This window comes from Tursiops truncatus, chromosome 1 (assembly GCF_011762595.2).
Source record: "Tursiops truncatus isolate mTurTru1 chromosome 1, mTurTru1.mat.Y, whole genome shotgun sequence".
NCBI lineage: Eukaryota > Metazoa > Chordata > Mammalia > Artiodactyla > Delphinidae > Tursiops > Tursiops truncatus.
In genome coordinates this window covers 56,874,124-56,899,133 of record NC_047034.1, presented here as the reverse complement: position 1 = coordinate 56,899,133, position 25,010 = coordinate 56,874,124, and the positions used below count along the sequence as shown (strand labels likewise).

The 25,010-nt window shown below is 47.8% G+C and overlaps 2 protein-coding genes across 3 annotated transcripts; one reads left to right on the top strand and one right to left on the bottom strand.

Moving 5' to 3' along the window:
- Window positions 1-803: 803 nt before the first annotated feature.
- PIGC (phosphatidylinositol glycan anchor biosynthesis class C) lies at window positions 804-3,539 on the bottom strand. Of its 2 annotated transcripts, none has more exons than XM_004315629.3 (2): window positions 3,367-3,539; window positions 804-2,212 (listed from the first exon to the last, which is right to left on the bottom strand). In XM_004315629.3, the coding sequence occupies exon 2, from the start codon at window positions 1,992-1,994 to the stop codon at window positions 1,101-1,103; it is 894 nt and encodes a 297-aa protein (XP_004315677.1). In that variant the 5' UTR covers window positions 1,995-2,212; window positions 3,367-3,539; the 3' UTR covers window positions 804-1,100. The 2 variants fall into 2 exon arrangements, with proteins under 2 accessions (XP_004315677.1, XP_019774236.1); XM_019918677.3 differs by lacking the exon at window positions 3,367-3,539 and adding an exon at window positions 3,004-3,267.
- On the top strand, window positions 2,989-25,010 carry C1H1orf105 (chromosome 1 C1orf105 homolog). The gene is made up of 8 exons (XM_073789874.1): window positions 2,989-3,015; window positions 3,126-3,578; window positions 4,461-4,546; window positions 7,614-7,704; window positions 16,668-16,740; window positions 18,806-18,872; window positions 21,198-21,268; window positions 24,564-25,010. Exons 1-8 carry the CDS (start codon window positions 2,989-2,991, stop codon window positions 24,707-24,709), a joined length of 1,014 nt encoding a protein of 337 aa, XP_073645975.1. The 3' UTR covers window positions 24,710-25,010.

Sequence of the window (25,010 nt, the reverse complement as noted above, 5' to 3'; positions counted from 1 at the left end):
GAAGTATTTTTGAAAGGGATTCAAATGTGGGCAACTCTCTGCTCACCAACGTGGATGCAGTTGCTATGTGAGTTCCCTAAAGTTGATCATTGGAAATCCATTCAAATAAGGAAAGTGTATTAAAACATTAAAAAGCAAAAGCTATTTTATACAACTCTTTACTATATTCACCCACTAAGCCCTGGCCCCATTTCTGATGTGGACTAAATAATACTTATAAGCCAATTCTGGTCAGTCAAGGCATGCAGAGTAGTGGTTACCCTCTTTGGACTGGGCACGCTCTCCCCATAGTTCTAGCTGCCATTAGTCCCACAAAGCATGCCAGCTTCAGCTGCTCATATTGTTGACCTGGCTCCTAAAGGTCTCTGCCACCTTGGCCCCCAAACCATCTTTTGCTTGCTTGAATCCCACCTGACCTCTAAGACTAAGCTCAAGTGCCATCTCCTCTAATAAGTATTTCCTCATTACTCCAGCTAATTTGACCTCCAGCCTCTTTGAAGTCCCCCAACATTTTGCTAGTGTATTATGACACATCATATGTCCCTTGTAGCTAGTTGCATCCATGCTTCATTAAGAACTAAGTGGAAACTGTGAGTCAAGGTTAAGTGACCAATTCTGTGATCTCAGGCCACAAAACTGGACACAGCATCCAGGGTTCTAGGATTTGAGCTGTAGATAAATAACAGAGCCTGCATTTAGTTCACTGAAAAAGGTAAAAGTGACTTTATATGCACACACATTCTCTTATTCTCTCTTCATGTCCCTTCTATCTGCCTTCTGCTCACAGAAAAATCATAAGACAATTTGATGGATGTGTTACTTTTTTAATAAATAGAAACCACATCATTTCATTTGTTACAGAGAATAATAATGAGAGGCAATAATTCAAGAGGGCCCCGGGAAGCTTTTTCATCGACAAAGTAACAGAAAGGAGAAGCACCTTCACTGCCCAAGCCTATGGGTAATTTTTTTCTTTTGATTTCTGATCTCCCACCCACATCATTATGCCACTTCCAGAATGGAACTCTGCCTTCAAATCTCCTACTAGTTGGAAGGCTGGTCTATCAGCTTGTCTCAGTAACGGAATGGAGGTCCCTAACTCAGCTGAGGAACCTCGACAAGTCTTCTTTGATTTCAGCCTCATCCCAAGGCCCATGAATGTTTTCTTTAAAAAGCTGCAGGCGAATGAGGTAGAAAGGGCAGAGACATGAGATGGAAACCAGCAGAAGGGCAAAGAGTATGGCTCCCACAGCACTAATGGACAGCAGGCCTCCCAAGGCTGAAAATGCAAAAAGCAGTGTGACTCCCACATAGCTGTGGGGAGTACATGCCTTCAGTTTCTTCTGTAACATGGGCCATAGGGCAAAAATCTGGATGGCAAATGTCACCATGACGAAGGCATGTAGGGACCGGGGCAGGCGTGAGGCAAGGCAGACAGAAGCAAAGATGGCCATGTTCAAGGACAGTGTGCTGGATACAATGGCACCATTGGCACCATAGTCAAAGAAGATGAGGTGGCCTAACAGCATGAAGACTGACATGGCATAGATGGTGTCAGTGCTGACGGACTCTGTCAGGGTCTTCAGCACCGGCGAAAAGCCGTATGTGAAAGTTATGAAGACTAGGGCACTCTTCAAGTCAGCCCACCGGGTCCGCCCACTCTTCTTCCGTCCTTCACCTCCATCAATGAGATCAAACAAAACATAGCCAATCAGTGAAGAAGCCAGGCCGGTCCCAAAAAGCCAATGGGGAGCCAGAAGACCCTCATCCATATACCACCAGATAACCACAAAAACACAGACACTGCACAGCTGCTGTATCACCACACTGGACTCAAATACCACAGCCCAATATTGGTATTTCCGGGCATAGATGTTCTTCCGGAGCTCTTCCAGGAAACTCTGATCCACGTAGTTATCAGGAAAAGGCTGTCGCTCATACAAGACCTTCTGCCATCTGGCCTCTTTGGTGTTAGTTACAGGCTGGGCACACATTATCCTTTCGCTCAAACTCAGGCCAGTTCAATCTCCCTTGCAGAAGTCCATGTGGTTCTCGATCTTCATAAAGTTTTGAAATAAAATCTCTCTGGAAATTCCATGCTGAGCTGTGGGTGATATTGTACCGACTTTCCCTTGCTTTCAAAGGCAGCAACCCAGGCTAGGCCTACAGTAGATGAGTTTGTTCTCTGAGGCAGGACAATACAGCTAAGTTCCTAGAAAAAGAGAGACTATGAATCTATGAAAGTTGTGACAGGTCAAGGGTAGGACTGAGTTAAAATCAAACCAACTTATTGCTTTATTAGAAGTTGATTAGCAGTCTGAACAGAATACACACGGTGGCCATCTTATAATTATGGATATTAAAATTTCATTTCAGATTTTACATTATAATCCCTTGTCAGCCATCACTTATGGAGTGCTCTCTATGTGCTAAGCGTGTTACGTAGCTTCTTTCAGTTAATCTCCACAACCTTGCAAATTAGTATCAACCTCACTGTAACTAGTAAAAAAGCTGAGACTCAAAGTGCTTAGGTAACTTTAGCCCAAGTTAACAGTGGTAAATAGTGGATCCAGATTTCAATGAAAATTCTGCCCCAAAGCCTGTGCCTCTAAACCAGTTCTTAACTCAGGAGTTCACATATCCTTGAGGTCTATAGATGGGCTTCAGACCGTTCAAAAACCCTGTCAATGCATACTTGTAGTTGTAATTTATGCAAATTTCTAGGATTAGGTTCCAAGCTTTTATTGGGTTCTCAAAGGCATCTGTTACTTAAAATAAAAACAAAAAAGTTACCGGTCTAAAGACAAAAGTAAACCTCACAATACAGAAAGATATGTGCTTTATGGTTTATTTAACCAAAACCAAGGACTCAAGATTCTTAATCCGTTAACTGAGCTTAACATCCTTTAAAGAGCTATCATCCTACTTATTAACGCCGAAACTCGGGAGGATCAAAGATAATGATACGCTTTTCACAATGGGAAAACTATGAGTCAGAAATACCAAGTTCATCCAGCAAGTCTGCGAGGAAAATTCTTATTGCCCGACCTAATTTCTTCCATAGAGAGCACGATAGGTTTTGCATCACAAGCCAGACACCCTGAGAGCCCCCCTCACTGCAGCAGGGAATCCAGCCCGGGGATCTCACGGCCACCACGGGGACTGGAGGGTCAGAGGCGCCGAAAAGGGCAACGCCCGCCCGCAGGGCGGGGGAGGGGGCGGGGGTGGGGCAGGGTAGGGCGTCCCCGCGGGCGCCCTACTCCCCCTCCCGGGCCTCCCCCGCCCGCCGCCGCCCCTCACCCGGCCTCGGGCCTGCGGGGGATGGCGGAGGAGGCCCGGACACACTGACTCCCACTCGGAACCCACCTGCCCGCGAGTGCGAAGGGGTGCGCGGCAGCGGGAGAGCTGCCGCCCGCCTCCTTCCCCATCCGGGGCGCCGGGGTCGGGTCGGCGGCCGAGCATTTCCGGGGCTGCCACAACCTCCGCGGTTAGAGCGCCCTTCCTCGGCCTTCGCGGCCGCTGCTGCTCCCTCCTGGCCGCTCAGAGGAACTTCCGGCTTCTATCCCGGAAAGAACGCTGTGAGCCAGGAAAGCGGCTGCTCAACGGGGAGACTGAGACGTAGCGTCCGAAGGGCAAGGGAGAGAGGCTGGGCTGAGAGAAGAGAGATTATAACGGCTACTTTGATGGAGCTCCTATTATGAACTCAGGCCCTCAGCTGGGGACTTCCCATGCATCCGTGCATCCACTGGACACATATTCACTAAATATCTACAGGTACCAAGCACTGTTTTAGGTGCTAGTGGTAACAGCAGTGAAGAGAACAGACAAAAATCCCTCGCCTCATGAAGGTTTCTGTCTTGTGCATTGACCTGTAAAGTGATGATATCGTCCTCTTCTCATGGAAGACAAAACTGAAGCTCAGAGAGGTTGTGATTTTTCCAAGGCCATACAGTTGGGAAGTGGATTAACCAAGATTAATATCCAATTGTCTATAGCTTCAAAGTGCAGTTCTTTCCTCTGCCTCCTAGAAGGGATGAGGGTGGAGGGCCCCATGACTGAAAACAGCCAGACACTTTGAATAGGTGCTAATGTTCAGCTGAGGTCATGGAAATACAAGCAGATGCATGAACAGATGGGAGTAATGAAGAAGCAAAGGGATATAGTAGAATACAAGATGTAGTGGACACAAAAGTCAGAAAACCTAAATCCACTCACTAGCTGTGTGACTCAGCAAATCACACTGTCTGAGCTTTGATTTCTTCATCTGTAAAATGGAGATAACACTATTTCCTCTTGGCTACTTAATGGGAGAGTCAACAGGGTCAAATATGAAACATAAAAATGCTTTGTAAAGGGTTGACTGCTGTGTAGCTGCTATTAGCTTACTTTGATCATCCTAATGATGGAAATAGCCAAGTGCAATAAACCCTGCAAAATGATCTCTTTCCATTTCCTTCCAGGTTTCTGTTCCAAGATTTGACAAGATTCCGTGGTTTAGTGAGGCTAGCCTCATAAACAAGCCATTAGTGCTCAGCCTCCCGAAAAGGTAATAGCTCAGCCGCTGAGGGCAAAGGTTTCAAGCAAGGTCTCATGGAAGATGATTTCTTAAGGGTTAAGGGCAATCATCTGAGGGGCACAGCTGATCAGTTGAGAGACATTAGTCAGGCGCTCAAAACCCAGAAAGGGCCAGGGTTTCTAAGACAAAAGTGAGCCCTGAGAATTGGCCTGGCTGGAGGAGATAAGACCTCAATTAACCTCCCTCTGTACCACCACCACTTAACAATGCAAGAGAATTTTGCCCATGGACACTGCCTTTCAAAAGACTTCTGTCCTCTTCATCATCTTTTCTCCCTGCTTTAGCTTGAAGTTTTAAAATTTTAACCATCAAAAGTCTAGAACCATAAATTCCTGTCTTTACAGAGTAGCAACTTCCTATATTTAAACTTTGAGACAATCGCCTCCAATCTCACCAGTCCTGCCCTTTCAAACTAACTGCTATGGAACACGTTTCTATTTTTCAAAATTGGGGAAATTCATGTGTAGGGAGCTGCCACTTGAAATAAGTGGGTTTCCTCATTCCTCCCCCCTTTTTGATCCCCAGGTGTAGTGATATACCCCAAGGGGGGATGAAAGGAAGGGTGAGTGTGAAAGCTAGAAAGATTATGCTCTCTGAAAACAGTCTTTCCTCCTGTTGGTAACTGTCACGTACCCTCCTGCCCATGGATAAATGACTCTCCATGAGGGATATCCCCTCCACATCCCCACTTCAATAACATGTACCTTTGCTTTGTCTGCTGCAGTTTAAAACACCACATTCTCAGTAAGCAGCTAAACAGTTTTGTGTATTTTCAGAGCACCTATGAAATGTTTGTTGTTCGATTCTGGGTTTTTCTTTTTTTCCGTAACTTTGAATATATCTAAACTCTAGCTAATGTCTTAGTATAAAGCAGGCAATCAGAGATTGAATAAACCCAAAGGCTTATTTACTAAATAAAAACACAGGTAACATAGTTCTTATTAAGAGTCGTTAGCAGTTCAAGGATCACCATGAGTAATGACAATTTAGCACCTTTTAATTGGAGGCAGGGTACAAACTCACCTAACAACGGTAGTCAGATGGTCGGCATAAATGAATAGAGCTGGCCAAAGGGAACTGTAGTGAAGGGGAGATCACCTCCCTTCAGGATTGGGACTGCCTGCAGGTATGTGACCCCAGTGGCCAGATCTGCTGGGTTTTCCAACAATAGCAGAAATCTGGATTTTCATGTGAAATGGCTCGTGTCTGACATCGAAATAGGGTAACACTCCACTATCCCATCCCACCCCAGCCCCTTAGACTTGCCCCTGCAGCCAGGAGCAAAGCATCCCTATGCGTGGCTCTCTCACCCCCAGCTCCCTTTTTCCTTGATTGTACAAACCTCTGGTAGGGGGTGGGGGAGGGGACTCAGGGTGGGGGGCTTGAAAAAGGCAGGCCCAGAGCACAACTGATCACCCTCAGAACTTGCTCGCTTTCACAGCCAGACCCCCGAGTGTCAGAGGGGACGGCCAGCTGAGAAGGGAAAGAGTAGTTTTTCCTGCAGCCAGACATGCTTGAGCTAGTTGCAAGGAGAAATTACCTCACATGGTCTGCTGAAGCTCTACTCATGTCTGTACTGGGAGGATTTGGGCAGCAATCTCCACTCTTGTTAAGAGACATGGTGCTTATCTACCTCGCAAGAATTCTAAGACGACTGGACAGCACCTGTGAGGTGCCCTGAGCTTTCAGAAGGACAAGATAGAAATGGAAAGTCTTTTGGAAGGATGCTTTAAGTATCAACAGTTCCTAAGGATTGGAAACTCTTCATGTGGCCAAAGCTCTGAGTTCCAAGCTGTTTATTTTCGGCAAAACCCTTTTTTGAGAACTTGGTTAGAAAGTTCTGAATGTGCTTTAAGTATTACCTAGCTTTGGACAGGCAATTCCAACACAGAACAGTCTGAAAAAGAGAAAGGAACATTTAGCGAAATGAGCACCCCTAATTGTGAGCTCTGGAAACACACCTACAGGCTTGGAGGAGGTGAGACCTGGGTCTGAAGATCACTGCCTACAGACCACTTCCTTCCAGGAGGTCTCTCTCAGGTTGGCCTGACTGTGCTGAGCCACACCCATCATCAGTCTCAAAAGCCCTCAGGTCACACCAGGTCCTGTTTGTTTGAGATTGTTGTGTGCTGAAGCAGTTTCAAAGTGGCCTCTGGTCTCTCCTGGTCAGCATTTGGGTGTCAAGTCCAAGGCCAACTGTTCACATATCAAAGACAAAGGCAGCGAAGTCAGACCTGGGTCAGACCTGCCTCCCCACTCTCCCAGGGCCCAGGAAAATGGTGGGAGAAATAAAACAATAAATGCCTCATGGACACCAAACTCCCTGCTCATGCCTTTGTTATAAATGAACAAGGGACAGTGAAATCTTTCCTCATAAGAGAGGAGAGGTGTTGTTGGCAGAACTACCAGCGTTCCGAGTGAGTTTCCATTTCTAGGGAGGCCGGGCCAGGCACAGGGCTGTACACACAGGCTGTTTACAATGCTCAGGCCCCCTGCACACCCTGGCTCCTTACGCTGTAATAAAATGCACTACAGCAGCCAGCAGGGCGGGTCACCCTGGGAAGAGAACTGATGTTATCTCTGCAGCATCTCTGCCTCACCTTCTGCCTGGAAAGAAGGAGTGTTCCAGAGGAAAAGTGTAGTTGGAAGGAGATGTTTCATGGGAGGAAATGGATGGATTGTTTCAGGTTGCAGAGACAGAAACTGAGAAAGCGGGGCAGGCAGGAGAGGACTGCTTTTGTTAAATATCAATTAAATATCCATCTGCTTTTCTGAACAATTATTTTCTTGCCTTGTTTGCACACTGTCTCTGACAATCTAGAACTGGCATTGGTTAGTTCAAAACCAAAGGGACAGAGAAGCCAGAGTGACTAAAGAGGGAAAATCTTGTGGCAGCTCCAAAATGACCTGGGCCCTCCAGGATCGGAGTGGGGAGCAACTCCTTGGGTGTCCCTAGGGTCCTCTCTGAAACAGCCAAGAGCCTGGTTCTTCAAACCAGCGACTACGGTTCTAACTTGCTCTTGTTTTGATTCCTCAGATATCCTCATTCCTCTGCCACTTTTCTGGTTTCATCCAAGAAGGCTATGAATTTGCCAATTTTGTTCCAAGTTCCAGATGTCTTATCTAAGGTACTCAATTTTGTTTTTTAATTGAAAAGAAACCTGGGACTTTCCTGGTGGTCCAGTGGTTGGGAATCCGCCTTCCAATGCAGGGGACGTGGGTTTGAGCCCTGGTCGGGGAGCTAAGATCCCACATGCCGCTGCAGGCAACTAAGCCCATGCACTGCAACTACTGAGCTCGCACTCTGGAGCCCACGCAGCGTGACGAAGACCCAGTGTAGCCAAAATAAAAATTAAGAAAAAGGAAGAAAACACCATAGCTAGTTCTAGAATGACAGAAAATTTGGATACAGAGTCATTTCCTATCTCCTTAACACAGCCCTGAGTCTGGATCATCGTCAGTGTTTAACAGAGATTTGTTGAAAGACGTGAATGAACCCCTCTCCTGCACCCTGTCTTGAGTGTCTTAGGGCTCCGTCCACTAGAACTAAGAATCAGGTTAGAATCATCAAAAAGGGACCCCCCAAAAATTCATATTGAGGGATCTTCCCTGAGACCTTCAGAGACTGCTTCTAGCCTGTGTCCAGAACGAACCCTTTTCTGCAGTCTCTAACCCCCTACCCCACCCACCATGAACCCCTCTGTCTCCCACCTACAACGCCCTAAACCCATGGAATTTCGCGTTAAGAGCTCGTGATCTCCCCTTCACCTCACGGAAACCTGCCACGACTGGCTGCCGAGTGACACTCCGGGACGCTGCGCTCCAGGGGCCGGGGGGGGCGGTACCCACATCAGGGGTGTTTGTGCAGCGAGCATCTGCCCCAGGTGGAGGCAGACAGAGGACTCTCGGGGATGAGAGCAGTTTCTCCACCCGAAAGATCACAAGTCACAGCCAGGGCCACTGAAGGCAGCGCGCGAAGCGGCGTTCCGAGAGCAGCCGGCGCATTGCCCACTCGCAGCCAGAGCCAAGGGTGAGCCGCGGTGGGGACGAGCTCCCGTGTCAGGGGATAAACGCTTACAGAGTCCTCGTGTCGCTGGGCTGAACGCAGATACAGAATAAGTCAGATGCCACCCACACAAATGAGTGGGCGGACGGCCAGGTACGCAACCGCGGAATAAGAGAGAGAGGGGCAAAGTACTGGCGAGAGGAGGTGGGAGGAAAGGTCACCTGCGGGCTGGGGGCGGGGCGAGCGGAGATGGGGCGAGGGAATGATTCAAGAGGAAGCGGCATCTGCACTGGGTCTGGAAGATATTCTTTCCACAAGCGGAGGAACAGCCGGGGGAGCAAAGACAGGGAGACAGCGGGCGGGCAGAACATCAAGGAATCAGGCCGGCAGGAGCACTGGCTGAAGTGGGAGGGACCTAAGGAGAGGGGTGGACCCCGCCCGGGCGCAGAGGGGACGTGCGAACGTTCCCGGTTCACAAGCACAGAAGTGGGTCAGGGCTGTGCTTGAGAGTCAAGCACGAATCCCCCTAACACCCTAGACTGAACGGGCAAGTAGGTAAGAAAGGCACCGAGGGGCCTGGGCGGAGACAGGGCTGACCCCTCTGTTGCTGCAGAGCCAGCAAGAAGCCTACTAGTCACTCGTCTCTGAACTTCTTACTGAGATAGGCTCTCCCCTGCTACCGAGCGCCTCCTCGTCCGGGTCTGTTCTGGGTCTCAGTACACCGTGCCATCCTGGGCACTGAGGTTCTGAGGCCGGGGAGGAAAGCGTCTCTAATGAGCGGGTCGAGCGAGAGGCACCCACTTCAGCAGAGCTTAGAATTTCACGGCTGCAATACTCACATGCGGCCACTAGATGGAAGCCAAGAGCAACAGCTTCCGCGGCCTGGCCAATAGGCTGGGCCCGCGGGGAATGGTCTCTAGGCGGACCCAGGAGGTCGCAAGTCCGTCGCTCCTACTGGGACAGGAGACTCAGGTACCTCATGAACCCCTAACCCTCACCATCACCCTGTCGAGGGCTGACCCTCCACCAGAGAAGGAGAGAGAGAGAGAGAGTTGCTCTTGCTGATTGGAAGGGCTAACAGGCGTAGGGGAGACAAAAGTTTACTGTACCTTTGCTGTCTTAGGGTTTGGGGCTGGGCCTGAGAATTAAATTGACAGAGTAACAGGAGAAAAGCATGTAAATTTATTTACTAGAAGTTTTATGTGACACAGGACCCTTTATAAGGAAATGAAGACCCAAAGTGGCAAAACCTGAATGTTTTTATAGTAGGTTAAAAAAAGAGGGGCAAGTGTGGAAAAGTAACTAAACTGTGGGGAGGCTAAAGGAGGATAAGAATTATTTTGAAAAGGTCTGTTTGTACAGAATTCTCTTGGCTTCAACTTCTTGTCCTTGAAGATAAGAATGATGGTTTCCTCCTGGTGTTAGGACATCTCCTATTTGGGGTTTTTTCTCCTGATTTTCAGAAGAAAAGGAGGAGGGTCAGAGCACCCGTCTTGCACCTGCTGTTTTTTCCAAGTGTCTTAGCTCAAAATGATGCTGAGGCCAAAGTGGCAGATTTGGGGGAGGCATATTCTGCCACCCTTCATAGGGACCTGGGATCCCTGTTCCGTTGGGGCACCTGGCAGCTACCTCACATCAGATCCTTGCCTGCCACACAGACCTCCTCAGATCTGAATCCAGCCCCCAGAGTCGGCTGCGAGCTTGAGGCCTGCATGTGTGCGCTGCTCCTTTCTAGAGAGAAACTGTGCTGTACCTTGTGGGAGTGGAATGCACTATCTCTTATCTCTTTCTACTCCTCCAAATCAGGGACCTGTCAGGAAGCTGTGGTAGCCCCGCAGCCAACTAGAGGTCCAGGCCCCAGGGCACAGGTGCAAAGGTCCTGCCACCTGGCGCCTGTCCTCCTCACCATCACAGGTCAAAAGGCAGAACTTCGAACATCCACATTCCAAATGGCCTTTCTGTCCTGCCCAGGAGCCCTCCCAGGGCAGGGGCGAGTCTCTGTGTGACTGGAGCACGATGCCTTAGTGAGCAGCCAGAGAGACAGAGAAGAAACAGAGGCTCAGAGACAGAAAGACAGGGAGAGGGAGACAAACATCAAGACAGCAGAAGCCAGAGACACATAGAGAGGTCAGGGGACAACAGACACCAAAAAGGAAACAGAAGAGGAGAGTCGGAGCTACCAAAGAAGAAAAACAGAAAATGCAGACAGAGAAATGAGGCCTAAACACGTCCGCATTTAAACACCTGTGGAGCAGCTTCTTTACTAGGCAGGGCTTTCACCTGCGTTTTCCAGGCCTTGACAAAGGACTCCTCCCGATGCCATGAAAAAAGAAAGCGAACCGTGATAATTGGATACTTGAGGTCAGGAGGTGACTTAGAGCTCACGGACAGGCAGAGCCGACGTGGGGCTGATCGGGGAACTGCAGCGGGAGCCCCTGGAGCCCCTTTGCCTGCTTGCAGGGTTGGCTGTGACCAATTCTTCGAGGAGAATAAAGTGCCCCCCACTCCCTCCATTCCTGCCCCCAGCCCCGGCTACTCTCCTTGACTGGCTATGTTGTGCCAGTCTTAACGAGTCAGGGGAAAGAGGAGGGCATTGTTTATGTTGCTTTGGGCAGACCTGTGACAAAAAGCCCTGGGTGACAACACTGTACAGTGGAGATGTGGCTGGGAACACATATAGGAGGCGACTTCTGGTTTTCTCACCACTGAGAACTCTATTATTTTTCTCTCATTGACTCTCAGTTTTTGAAAATTCATGACCACCAGGGAAACATCCTCATATACTCCCCATCCCTTCTCCTGTTGATGAAACACATACAACAAGTACAACGTTTAAAGGGAAGTACTGATGAATACCACTGATCTGAAATAATGATCTAAGTGTAAATAATGATATAAATAATGAAATAAAAACCAAGTTTAACAAGTCTGGATGGGAAGTACATGGCTGTCGACCATTTCGTGTATGTTTGAAATTTTTCCTAGTGAACAGTAAGAGTATTTTTTTTTTTTTTTTTTTTTTTTTTTTGCGGTACGCGGGCCTCTCACTGTTGCAGCCTCTCCCGCTGCGGAGCACAGGCTCTGGACGCGCAGGCTCAGCGGCCATGACTCACCGCGGCCCCGCCACTCCATGGCATGTGGGATCCTCCCGGACAGCGGCACGAACCCACGTCCCCTAGCATCGGCAGGCGGACTCTCAACCACTGCGCCACCAGGGAAGCCCAGTAAGAGTATTTTTAAAACTGTGTTCAGCTTTGTTCTTTAATTGAGATGCTTGGTATTGTCAGAGAGCAGGAAAATGTGTAATTATGATAGGGTTTTCTTTGTTTGAATATTGAAAATAGTTCTCTGACCACTACTTTTTGGATCCTAAGGGATACAGGAATCATTATGTCCTGATATGGACCCTAAGAGTCCACTCTCTTCCTGAGAAAAGGTAGTCTTTCTTTGACCCTTTATCCAAAGAACTTTCTGGCTGATGGAAACTAAATGTATGTGCTGCTGGACCTTTCTGGGCCAGTTTCCTCACTGTGTTCAAGGAAAGAGTTGAAGTAGGTGACTGATGAGGTGCCTCCCAGTTAAGGCAGGAGAGGGAAGGAGGAAAGGAGCGGAGGCCTTGGGCGAGATCAGAGGCACATTTGCTGGTGCCCCTCGACTCATGCTTGTGGTCCTATTTTTAAAATTGCCATCTGGTGCTTCCATTTTTCAGTTTTTGTTATGTGGACAGGTGTGTGTGTGAGAGCGAGAGAGACAGAGACAGAGGAGAGGAAGAGGGAGGGAGAGGGAGAAACAATTCTGTTTCTTTCCCAAAGATTCAAGGAGGCCAAGGACTTGGGCCACGAGCCGGAGCTTAGGCACCTGAGCAGACACTGAGCTCAGATACGAAGGTGTTTCCAGGTGTGAAGTCTGAAGAGCAGGCTTCGGCCTCTGGGGCCCAGCTGAGCTCTGCGTCATGCCTTGTCCTGGCTGTCCTGTCACACTGCCACCTGCTCTCCTGGGGACAGCTGCTCGGGAAACGAGAACCCCGTGAACATTTCCGAGCCTCCTTTCTTGGTGGCTCTGACTGTACAGATGATACAGCTGGGGGGCCTGTGCTCAGAACCACCGGTCAGTTCACTCTCCCTTCCTGCTAGTGTGCTGAGCGGGCCCGAGGGAAACAGGGAGTGAGAAGGACGTGCTGAGGAAGGAAAAGGCCTTGGTTTCAGGGCTGAGGAAGGAAGCTGAGGCCCAGGGAGAACACAGAATCCCAAGCTGTCTGTGTCGGCTGCTTTGTAGACAGGCCAGGCAGGATTGCCCGTCACGGCTGCCTAACAAACACATTGCACAGACAGCCCCAGGGCCCTTGCCCGCCTCTCCAAGTGAGGAGGGATGCAGTGGCTCTTCTCAGGGATGAGGCTTTGGCTGACAGCGAGCCTCAGGCGGAGTCACTGCCACTTTCCTGGCAGAGGTGACTGAAGCCACACATCAAAGACTTTTTCTTCTCTACATAGACAGCGTGGGCAGGATTAGAGTTGGCCTCTGGCCTATTGGCTGCAGAAACCAGCAGCACCAGGGGGATGGGAGGCCCGGGGCGTATCTGTGACTGACCACGGCCAAGTCTCTCAGCGCCAGGTCTGGAGCCGAGCAATTTGCTTCCAGCCTCTGCGTTTCCTAAGAATTTGGTACAGATGAATTTGTTGCACACAAATGTCCTGTAATGTTTCCCTGAGCACAGTGCTGTTATAATAGTGATCTTCACACATGTGTGTCTTGTAGGGACTTATGGACATACATGTATGCTGGTCATGTCTCTGTTTATACCTGAGAGCTTAAAACGCTTACACTGATTCATTCATTCAGCCAACATGTGTTGAATGCCTACTGTGTGCCGATTCCGAGACAGCTTCTAGATTCCTGTCCTATTTCGGGTCAGTGGTGTTCATCAGTACTTCCCTTGGAAACTTGTACTTGTTGTTATACATGTTTGATCAACATAAACAGGAGAAGGACTTAGGAGTACGCAGGGTAGTTCCTGTGGTGATCACGAGCTTTGAAAACTTGAGTCCAGCGGAAAGAAATAATAAAAAGAGTTCCCGGTGGTGAGAAAATTGGAAGTCAGCCTCTTATACATCCAAAGATGTGTGAGATACGTTCTTGCTCTTAAAGAACTCTCAGCCTGGAGGAGGAAACAAACACATTAAAAAAAAAAAAGAATAACAGTACAAATTGCAACAAGAGTTATACCAAATCTGTGATGGAACCCGAGAGGCAGACACCCAGGTAAGGGGGTCAGGAGAAAGATTTTCTGAGAAAGAAACATCTAAGCTATATCATAAAGGGTAAGGAGTTAACAAGGCCAGATAGGGCAACATATATGGCATTTTTTCCCTCAGATTCCAAAGGATGACAGTCATCGTGGTGGGGCACCTTGTGGTTTTTTTTTTGCGGTACGCGGGCCTCTCACTGTTGTGGCCTCTTCCGTTGCGGAGCACAGGCTCTGGACGCGCAGGCTCAGCGGCCATGGCTCACGGGCCCAGCCGCTCCGCGGCATGTGGGATCTTCCCAGACCAGGGCATGAACCCGCGTCCCCTGCATCGGCAGGCGGACTCTCAACCACTGCGCCACCAGGGAAGTCCGTGGTGGGGGACTCTGGAGTCACAGTTTCAGCTGTCATTCACCTAGCAAGCTCCTGCCGTGCTCCATGCGTGTCTGTTGCTTGGTTTGCCATGAACCCCGTGATTCCAGTCCCTGTCGGGTCTGGTGTATTCTTATGCAGAAACCAGAAGTCCGGAAAAGATGGCAGAACCAACTGCAGGAAAGACAAGCATCCGCTTCTAACTCGACTAAAACCAAACCTGCCTGAGAACATTCCCACCCCACCTCCAGCATCCAGGCCTTCCTCATCCTTTCAGGCCAAGCAAAGATGCCACTTCCAGAAGCCATTCCTGATTCCTCACGTGGGATGCAGTCGCTCTCTTTGCTGAAGGCCCAGAAGCATCCTTGCTTCTTCAGTGATACCTGGCACATCCAGCCTTGAATCGCAATTTCAGACCAGTGTCTTAGTCTCAGAACTGAAAGATGTGAGGGACAGTGGGAAAAGCCTGGGCCCCAGGAGATCCCACCCCCAGGGTACAAGGAAGATAAGGTAGGAGGTTGAATCGGCCCAGAAGAGTAAAGGAGTCATCCCCGGGGGGTGGGAAGGGGGGCTTGATGGGCTTGATGGTGGGTGGGGTGGGGGTGGGGGTCCTCTCCAGCCTCCCTCCTCCCTCCTCCCACAGACAACTGGCCATTCCAGGCTGTCCTCACTTACCTGAAGCGGGTTGGCCAGGTCTTTCTTCCATGCTGTTGCACAGTGTTCCTAGGTTGGAATGCCACCCCCCTCCTTGCTCACCACCTCCAACACCTACCTGAGCACCACCTGTTCTTTCAACCTTCCTCAGACCCTTTCCTTGATGCCCCACTCCCACCAGATGAGCTCAGCGCCTCCCTTCCACTCCCCTGTGGCCTCAGTATATTTCTGCCCTTCAACACCAGCACACCTCTTGGTACCCAGGCTGCTGGGTGGTGAGCAGCTTGCAGTCAGAAGCTGTGTCTTCTTTATCTTGGTGTCCCCAGTACGTAGCAAATGGACAAATACATAAGTCTGCATTCTTCCCTGGCCTTCTTCTGGGCCAGAAACCTTCTTATTCACCTTTGTGACTCCATCACAGCGCCCTCTACGTGGTGGCCTCACAAAGAAGGTTTGTTGCTGAATGATAAATCTAGCCGTTCCCACTCATGCTTTCCCGTGCCAGCCCACAGTGTGGGGATACTGAGTTGATTCTTTGAAAATGGCCTGTACATATGAAATGTATTTTAAATATTTGTCAAAAGAATCCAACGTGGTACATCGTTTACAGTCCTCAATCCCCAATAATGCCGCACCCAAGCGCCATGTGTCTCTTATGAGACAATCCAGCAAAAGTCACCTTAGGAGCACAGCCCAGGCACTCACTCCCCACGCTGCACAGGTATATTCCTCCTTTCCTGTTGCACACACCCCACAGGGCAGCCCAGGAGCAGATCAGGGCACAGGCGTGCACACCTGCAGTGCTAGGTCACCAACTCGACCTCATGAAAGAGGAGACTTCAGTTCCTAGTGACTGCTTGTCCCTGTGGGCCCTCCTCTCCCCTGAATTCTATGCTTCCTGAGAACCTATCTCACGACTCTGGTGTCAGTGTGGATGGGGAAGGGTAAGAGAATCCCCAGACGGAATGTTAACCTCAAGCTGCCATTTGCTCCCTTACCAAGCTGTCATCAGTCATGCGAATGAGAAGCCTGTGTTTCAGGTGGAAATGCCCTGAAGCCCACTCTTCCACCCTTTGGCAGAAGTGGAGTCAGAAAGGAAGCAGGGGTTCCAGTGAGCAGAAGGGGTGCCCCACTCTCCCTGCACTGGTTGTTTCTTTGCCTCCCTCCTCTAGGGGAGGGAGCGGGCTCAGGACCCACACACCAGCTCCAGTTCTGCCTAGGGCTTGATGGGCGGCTCCGGGGAGGTGCAGAAGGGCCACGTGGTGCTGGGCAGTGCAGGCTTGAGAGCTGATGTCAGGCCAAAGTGAAGGCGTGAGAAAAGAGGGCCGGATTTCAGAGGGACCAGAGAAGGGAGGTTTGCAGAAGTCTCCTATTCATTTTTCTCAGGCCGTCAGAGGTCTTCAACTAGTCCAGACGGTGGAACTTTTGTATGAAATGTAGGAAGTGTGTCACCCACGAGAGAGCGCAGCCCCTCAGACTGCGTGCTCGGGTTGGAAAGAGGGACCTAGCTGGATTTCAGCCCCCAGCCCCATCCCCGCTGCCAGCTGTCTTATTCCTGTTCCACTGCACGCAGGGGCCCGAGGTCACCATTTAGTCTGTGGGTCAACCCCTCCTGCCTAAACCCTCTCTGAATTTACCAGCCACAGACAAGCCTGGGTTTCATATCCACCGAGATGGGGCTGAGACCGAAGTGTCCATCTCTGTTTCGTGGAAGAAATAACGGTTACTTCTCTCACCCCTCCACCCCTTACCCACTTCTTTGCTGCCCCAGATTCCCCACCATTTCCTCACCTCTCTGTCTCTCTCTCTCCGCACAGGCCGGGAGGAACCGGAGAGACCCCACGCTGATCAGAAACAAGCAGCTGTGCTCCACGTGTCAAGAAATGAAAACAGTAGTCGTGGAGGATGGCAGACATGGGCGTGAGCATCCCCAGGGCACAGCTCTACCCCTTCCCCACCAAAGCCCAGCAGAGAGACCATGACGGGGCTTTGCAGGAAGGGCTGCAGATGAGCAGCTGCTGGTCCTGGGCACACCGTCTCCTGACACGATATGGTAAATCTCCCCATTTACAACAAACCAAATGATAAATGAACCAAGGCAGCTTGGGCCAGAGGGGAAGAGGCGAGACGAGCCATGCTGCTTTGGGCTCGTCGGGTAACTGCGCCTTACAGAGGTGCCGGAGGCTGTGGAGCCTCTTCTCCCCCTTACCATGTCTCCAGCACAACACTCCAGCATCACAGCCATGAAACAAGCAGCTTCATCTTGGGGTTTGTCGTAAATTCAGACACGACCACAGTGGTGGTGGAGTTGGGGAGAGGTTTTCTGGTTCTTCCTGGCTATAGGGGTCGTTTGTAACTGGTGGGGGGGGATGGTGGGTGGGGGGAGTTTTAGGAAAAGAAAGGCTATCGGAGGGATGTGGGCTCCACAATTACGTAGCTCTGCCATCAGAGCTGCTGAAGAAAGAGGCATGTTTTGGGGGGTGCTGTACATGTTGGAGCTAGGACTTGGGTCAGTTTAGGGGGTAGGGTTAGGGGCCTTCAGAGCGAGCACCAGGCTGAGTGGAAGGTTAATTTAGCTAAACGGTTAGGTTAGGGTTTGGGAAGAGTCTCTCCAATTCCAATAGCCTGTGATTCTCCTTTGACTCGGGGAGGAAGGTGGGGCTAGATGTACACGTGAGAGAGACGTGAGAGACGTGAGAGAGGCTCCTTTGATGAGTTCATGGCAAAACTGCTTCCAACCAGCAAGCACTTCTCTGGCTTGTCATGCGGGATTTGGAAATTTAACTGAAGCTACCATCAAAGGTGTACCTGGATGTTCCGACCTCTGTTCATGTTCTGCATAATTAGGATCACAGTGTTCAATATTAGCATTGACTGGGATCTGAGAAGCTGGGATTGGGATTTCTCCTGGTCTCATTCCTGGAATCACTGTGTCCACATTTAGAATGCCCTGACGCCAGGCCTAAGCGGGCCCTGGCCAGCTGGCTCACTTGGGACCTTGTCACATGTTCTCTTTCTCAAGACCTCTTTTCTGACCTTTACTCTTGCCCAAACCTGCCCCAAGTGGAAGCACACACCGTGGTTTTACCATTCCTGCAGATGCCCAAAGGAAGGGCCTCAGACACAAAAGTGCCCAAGGGCCCTTCCCTACCATTGTCGAAACCGGGGCTCACAGACCCTGGTGGGAAATGATAGAAAATGAGCGTGAAATACCCTTGTCTCACTATGTGCAGTAACAGCTCCCCTTCCTTCTGGGGCGGGGACTGGGGAGAGGAGGGGCTGTCTGTCTGCTGTTGTCACTGAGACCCCTCCATTCTCTGCAGGGGGTTGAGCGGAGATACTGGGAAAGTATAAAAAGACTCCTAAAAATAGAAGGGACTTCCTCAACTTGATATAGGGTGTCTACAAAAAACCCACAGCTAACAACGGACTTAGTGAGGAAAGACTGGATATTTTCCCCTAAGACCAGGGACAAGACCAGGATGTGTGCTCTTGCCACTGCTGTTCACCATTGTACTGTACGTTCTAGTCAGGACAGTTAAGCCAAGAAAAAGAAATTAAAGGTATCCTGATTAGAAAGGAAAACATAAAACTCTATTTGCAGATGATGTGATTTTATATATAGAAAGTCCTAAGGGATCCATAAAAAATCCGCTAGAGCTAATAAATGAGTACAGTAGAGTCACAAGACACAAGATCAATACACAGAAAATAATTTGATTCCTAGATATTCACAGTGGACAATCCAAAACTGAAATTAAGAAAACAATTCCATTTATAAAAGCATCAAAAAAGTAAACTACTTAGGAATAAATTTAACAAGAGAAAGGAGAAAGCAGAAAATGATTTATTAATGACTCATATTAAATACAACCTGAGTTTGCTAAGGCAGTACGTTATTTCTTTAAATTAGAATGCAGTTTGGGGCATTGTTCTACATGGGACTTTCTTCCATTGGTGCAACCAAGAACTATGATAATCCCAGATGATCTGAAACTATCCTTTAGCAACTATCCACAGCAAATACTATGAGTCATAGGTAACTCAAAGATTTAAATTAGGACACAGCTTTGTATCTGGTTATATCGGTTGTGGATTGAGAAATACAATAAGTAAAATGCTTAGGGAATGCTTTAGGGATGAGCTTCTTGAGTGGTTTCATTTTCTGGTTATAGTACACAGTTAGACAAAAAAAGTTGTTTTTAACCTCTTTGCCTGAACAGCTATGGAAACTACTGTAGAAACTGTAATCTTCCTTTCTACCTTCATAAGAATAGTACAAGGCATAGGGTAGGAGATATCTTTGATAAAACTTAGGCAGAACTAAATACAAATTCTCCATGTGGAGGACATATCTAATTCATAAAGTATGGGAGGTTGCACATAAATTTTCTTGAGTCTAAGACAGCCTCTGCTACTTTATATTGACTAAAATTACTATTATCAGTTTGTTGTCATTTGCTGCTTTCTTATCAAGATCAAATATATCAAAAATAAAATCCAGTCAAAGTTGGATTAGTTGGATTTCAGGGTTTTTTCTGCATTTAACTACCAGACCGGGAAGAAGGACTAATTTTTCACTTTATTAAAAAACTCAAAACGTGGAGTCACCCTGGATAAGGCACCAAGATAGGTGGACTTGCCTTGCGGTAGATGGTTGAAATGTAAACATACAGTCACCCTTCCATATGACTAAACAGAAAAGTGATATGTGATCTAATGGCAATCTTTAATTTGTTTCCTCTACAGAGAGCAGTAACGTGGGAAAATAAATAGGTCTTTTTGTAACCTTAGATGACAGCAGGAGTTGTTATATTTCCCTGTATGAGCTCAGAGCCATTTGTACAAACTAAAATATAGACTCAGATACACCAAAACCACGTCCTGGCCCAAGCAGACAGGGCCGTGGAAGAAATGTATATTTGAGCATTACAGACTCCAGCACTAGTGACATTTACTGCCCCCCGACTCTATACTATTGAAGTGCTCTTATATTGGATCACAATAAGAGTCATTCTAAAAAATATTCCTTACAGACTTTAAATGGAAAATTGGAATTTCTGAGCCAAAGGTACTCTTCTATGAAAGAGACTTTTGAAATGTTTTGTTCCAATTTATTTATCTTGCAAGTTTGGTAATTGAAAGAAAGTCTCAAATCCTGAGTCATTAATTGTGTGTGTGTTTTTTTAAAACAAGCTCTTATTCCTTTAAAGCTAAGACTGAAGTTTGAACCAATCCTAAAATCATGTCAATTCCAGACAGAAGTATCATTAGATTGGTCTTTTTTTTTTTCAGTGTAGTGAAGGACAACATCCTACTTCTGTTTGAGATTTAGCTAGTGTGACTCTAAAGTCAGGTCCTCGTTCTGTTTGTAGCTTATAAAATCTGTCCTCACAGTTTTTAAATCTCACTACATATATAAGCAGATTGGAATTGTCCTTACTGAAATAATTTTTAAAGTGACTTTAATTATAGCCATTGTAGGAATTAAATGATGTTTGTTGACTGGAAGGAATGAAGGAAAAAGGGGAGGGAGGGAGGAAAAGAGAGAGGAAATAAGTATGAGCAGATAGATATATATTTGTTGAATTATAGTATAGACAGATCTTAAAGTATTCAATCTTACAAATACCACCTTCTTGTTTGCCCAAAATGGGTAATAGAAGGGATTTTTCTTTTTCTTAGTCCCAGTGAGTCCTCCAATGGCAATTTAATAAAATTAACTGACTGGACTGACCACCTTTTTGGTAGCAAAGTAAAAATAATCCTGGAAAATCTCTGTGGAAGTAGATACCAGGAAATGAATGTAGAGGTGTAGATTGCCCATACAAGTTTACAGATTGGTCAGTCTTTAGAAATAAAACAATTTAAAATAATGTAGAAATGGTTTGAGCTTATATACCTTTTGGTTGAAGGTCACTTCCACAGTCTCAGCCACCAGGAGAAATAGGGAGTGATCAAGACATTTTTCTTGAGAATTGGAAGGTTCTAAAAAAATATTCTCAGTTTTGCACTGATCTGGAAGTGTTGTTACTTTTTTTTCTGAGAACTGGAAGATTCTCTCCTTAATCCCTTCTATTTTCAGACCATATATTATCTGACAGTGGAATAAAACATTTTTTTAAATGAAGGTTTTATCAAAATCCATGAAAATACTACTAAAGTAAAAAGAGCTTCAGAAGTGGTGGTCTTTGGCCAGTCATCTCACACTGCTCCCCGGTGGTCTGAGCACCAGGTTAACAGGTGCTGGGGTCGAGAGACCACCTGTGTTTTAAAATGTACAATGACACATTCCTTTCCACCAAGCTCTAGCCAAATCACTAATGTGTGTTCTTGCTTCTTCCAGTCAGAATGATGAGTCTTCATCCACCAAAGGCCCAGACTGTACCCAGACGTCCTCGTGATGACATCCCAACAGGTTTGCTTTCTTTTGGAGTACTTGTAGTGGGAGACATACCACCCCCAGAGTAACACCTAAGATAATTTCTAAATTTTCTGAACAAATTCCCATTCTCCATCCCTTCTCTTTCACGTACTGCTTATTGACCTGTTTCGCCAGGTCCACAGCCCTCCCTTCACTCCAGCCCTACCTGTCCCCTCTTGAGGCCTCACTTGCATTTATCCATGGTGTGTTCCTTCCCAGGTCCTCTCCACGCCACAGGGCTCTGCCCCATTCTTTCTAAAGAGCCCCATAATCCACTTGCTGAAGAATGTCTGTAGGGATGGGGCACAAAGTAGATAATTCCCTTCTCAGGCAGTCTTGATAGTACCAGTTAAGCTGGGAAGGGAAATGTGTCCCCACACCCAAGGCATGGCCTCGCCAAGCCCTGAGCCCTCCCTTCCACAGGCTCCCTAGAACACCTGCCTTCCCCTGGCAGCTTCCCAGTGCTATTCTTATGTTCATGTGCTGGTATGGAAAAAAAGGACAGCACAACTCTATCTCCAGCTTCAGCATTGACCTAAGTCTTATCTTTTAGAGAAGCCAACACTGGGCTGGCAAAGAGGAGGTGGGTCATTCTTTGGAGTGATATGATTCAAGGGTTTAATGCAGTATAGGCTGCCACTTTAGTAACTTTGTCCATCTTCTCATTTGCTCCCAGATTAACTGAAGCCACTTTCAGTTTTTCTCTTATTTGATACACACAGTAAGGAAAATCAAGTTCACTTTGTACTGATGGGAAAGTCTAATCTCTATCCTGGGTGGTTGCAGAGAAGCTAGAGCCAGAACTGAACTGAGAGGACATCAAGAAAGGACATTTGAGGGTAGAAGGGATATCTTGAAGGGATGTCAAGAGGGAGGACCAGAGACTCAGGCGACAGCTGAGGTTAGGAGATAACCACTCTAGCGGAGTGAAAGACTGCTATAGTCCCAATCCCTTCTTATGTATCCAAAAATATTGGCCTCACTCGTGACTTTCATTTAGCCAAAGTGGACTGAATTTCCAAGAGCTAAGAGCATCCTCCCAATGAAAGCTGCCCCCATCTGCCTGCAACCACTTCATTCTCCTGAAGCCTAGGGAACACTGGGTGACAGGCATGTGCAGTTGGTTTCAGGGTTCTCCGTACCAGCCATACATTCATTCTGAGTTTCCCTTAAACCTGAATTTTTTTTCAGGTCTGCCTCACAAAGGATAAAACACACATACACGTGTACACACACTCACACACAATTACATGCCCTTCCCTCAGCAGGAATGTTTATTTTCTGATTCTACAGGACCGTGTGACAAGATGCCTTTCATCAATTTATTAACCCTGGGAGTGTATTTCAATTACCAGTGTGAGAACTAGACTCAGTGCACATAGATCAGCACATTATGTTCTGGACAGACCTCGTTCTTGCCCATAGAGTTCATTCAAGGGCAGCAGTGTTGGAGGTGAGACTTCAGAGAGAGTGCTTATGGAGCTGAAGCTTGGTAGATCTGCAGTTGATTCCAGTTGCAACCCTTCTGAGCTGAGCTTTGCTCTTGTGTGTGCTCTCTGAGGTCAAAGAAAAATCCTAGGAGCAAAGAGACCTGCATTCACATCCTAGTCTTGCTAGACAGGTTTGGCCATATTGTTGAAACTATCTGGGTCTCTGTGTTCCCACCTTTAAAACCAGAGAAGCATTTTGCCCACCACCACCCGCAAGAGCCAGACGCTCAGTACAAGCAGCCTTCACCTTTGACTGACCCAGAAAACCTGCTGACACTGCCCCAGCCCCACTGGTTTATACAGTTTAGACATGTCCCTGTGCTACGTAGCCTGTGGACATGCTGCAAACACCAAATGGCTGACTCATCCCAGCGACCATCCCTGCCAGTGACTGTCTAACTCATTCTGTTGATCATGACAGTAATCTCTAGTATTTTTCTGGATTCAGCTAAACTTGATATGTCCTCAATAATTATTAGTGAGGACTAAGTAAATGGAAAGAGCCTATCTCTAGTAAGTGATGGGGTTTCTTCTGGATTTGTTTATCTTGACTTTGGCTTTGAGTCCAGAGTTCTATGACACTCACAGGCTCTTGTCCATAAACATTGGTAGAGCTACTAACCACCTGACTTAGGTCTACCACCTGGCCCAGTGCTGAGATATGGCACAGAGGGTTAGGATTAAGGAGATCTGGGTTCTGGTCCTCAGTCCGTCATGACCCTGGACCTGTTTCCTCTTCATTACAGCAATGACACTGAACTGGGTCCTAGGTTTGTGATCTTGTGACATCTCTTAGCTCTCATTCAGCTGGACTAAAGAGCTTCTTCCAGAGAATTCAGGACTCCAGTTCCCTTAGTCATTCAGTGATTTCCAATGGGAAGATGCTATTTTATGCACTGATTTACTCTCCCGCACAATGAGTATTTTCAAAGAGTTGAATATTAACCAACTTCCTGTATATAAACTCATATTCAAAGAAGAGGTCAGGATGGTAAGGATTTTAAGGAGCACTAAAATAAATTATTTCATAAAATGAAGTTTCCTTTTGAAATACAAGACTTTTCCACTACTGTAGCCTTTCATAAGATCACGTTTGTTTGAAGAGCAGAACCATATACGTGTCCCTGAAAAGTCTTCTGAGAATTGAATCCTCTTTTCCCTTTGACCTGTGTTACAACTCCAGACACACTTTATCTTCATTTATAATTTTTTTTTAAATTTCAATCATTCTTTGGCAAAGACTAGTCCTTTGTTTTATTAATTAATTAATTTATTTTTGCTGTGTTGGGTCTTCGTTTCTGTGCGAGGGCTTTCTCCAGTTGCGGCAAGCGGGGGCCACTCCTCATCACGGTGCGCGGACCTCTCACTGTCGCGGCCTCTCTTGTTGCGGAGCACAGGCTCCAGACGCGCAGGCTCAGTAGTTGTGGCTCACGGGCCTAGTTGCTCCACGGCATGTGGGATCTCCCCAGACCAGGGCTTGAACCCGTGTCCCCTGCATTAGCAGGCAGATTCTCAACCACTGCGCCACCAGGGAAGCCCCCTTCATTTATAATTTAATTGGCAATGTCTCCAAATATTTGAGTTATGTTTCTAAGCACTCCTTTCTGGCCTCTTTGTCAAGATTTGTAAAAGCTCAAGTTGGTGGGGGCTAAGATGGTTCTAGTAAAATGGATTCTCATGTGAACTTTGAAGCTGTTTTATAAGGTTAAAGAAGTCTTTGGTGACATCGGTTATTTTGAGTAGATTTTAAAAATAGACTCTAAGGAGCCCTTGTCCTTCCTTCTTACACTGTCCTCCAGAGGGCGCTCGCTACAGACTGCCCATTCTGGGCCCCAGAACAGCTGTCTCCCGTGGACTGCTGTCAGATGCCTACGACACACTGCAGGACATGCAACTCTCTTCCTTGCCCAGAAAGGAACCAGTGGGCAAGACAATGAAGCAGTGAGTGGTCGGAGCTCATCCGCTTCCAGACTCTCAGAGAGAAAGCATCCTCACCAAGCCAGTTTCTGACACTAGTGCCTTCTCATCACTTCCTCTCAGCATGAAAAAGATGACTCAGGGGCTTCCCTGGTGGCGCAGTGGTTGAGAGTCCACCTGCCGATGCAGGGGTCATGGGTTCATGCCCCGGTCCGGGAGGATCCCACATGCCACGGAGCGGCTGGGACCATGAGCCATGGCCGCTGAGCCTGCGCGTCTGGAGCCTGTGCTCCACAACGGGAGAGGCCACAACAGAGAGACGCCCAAGT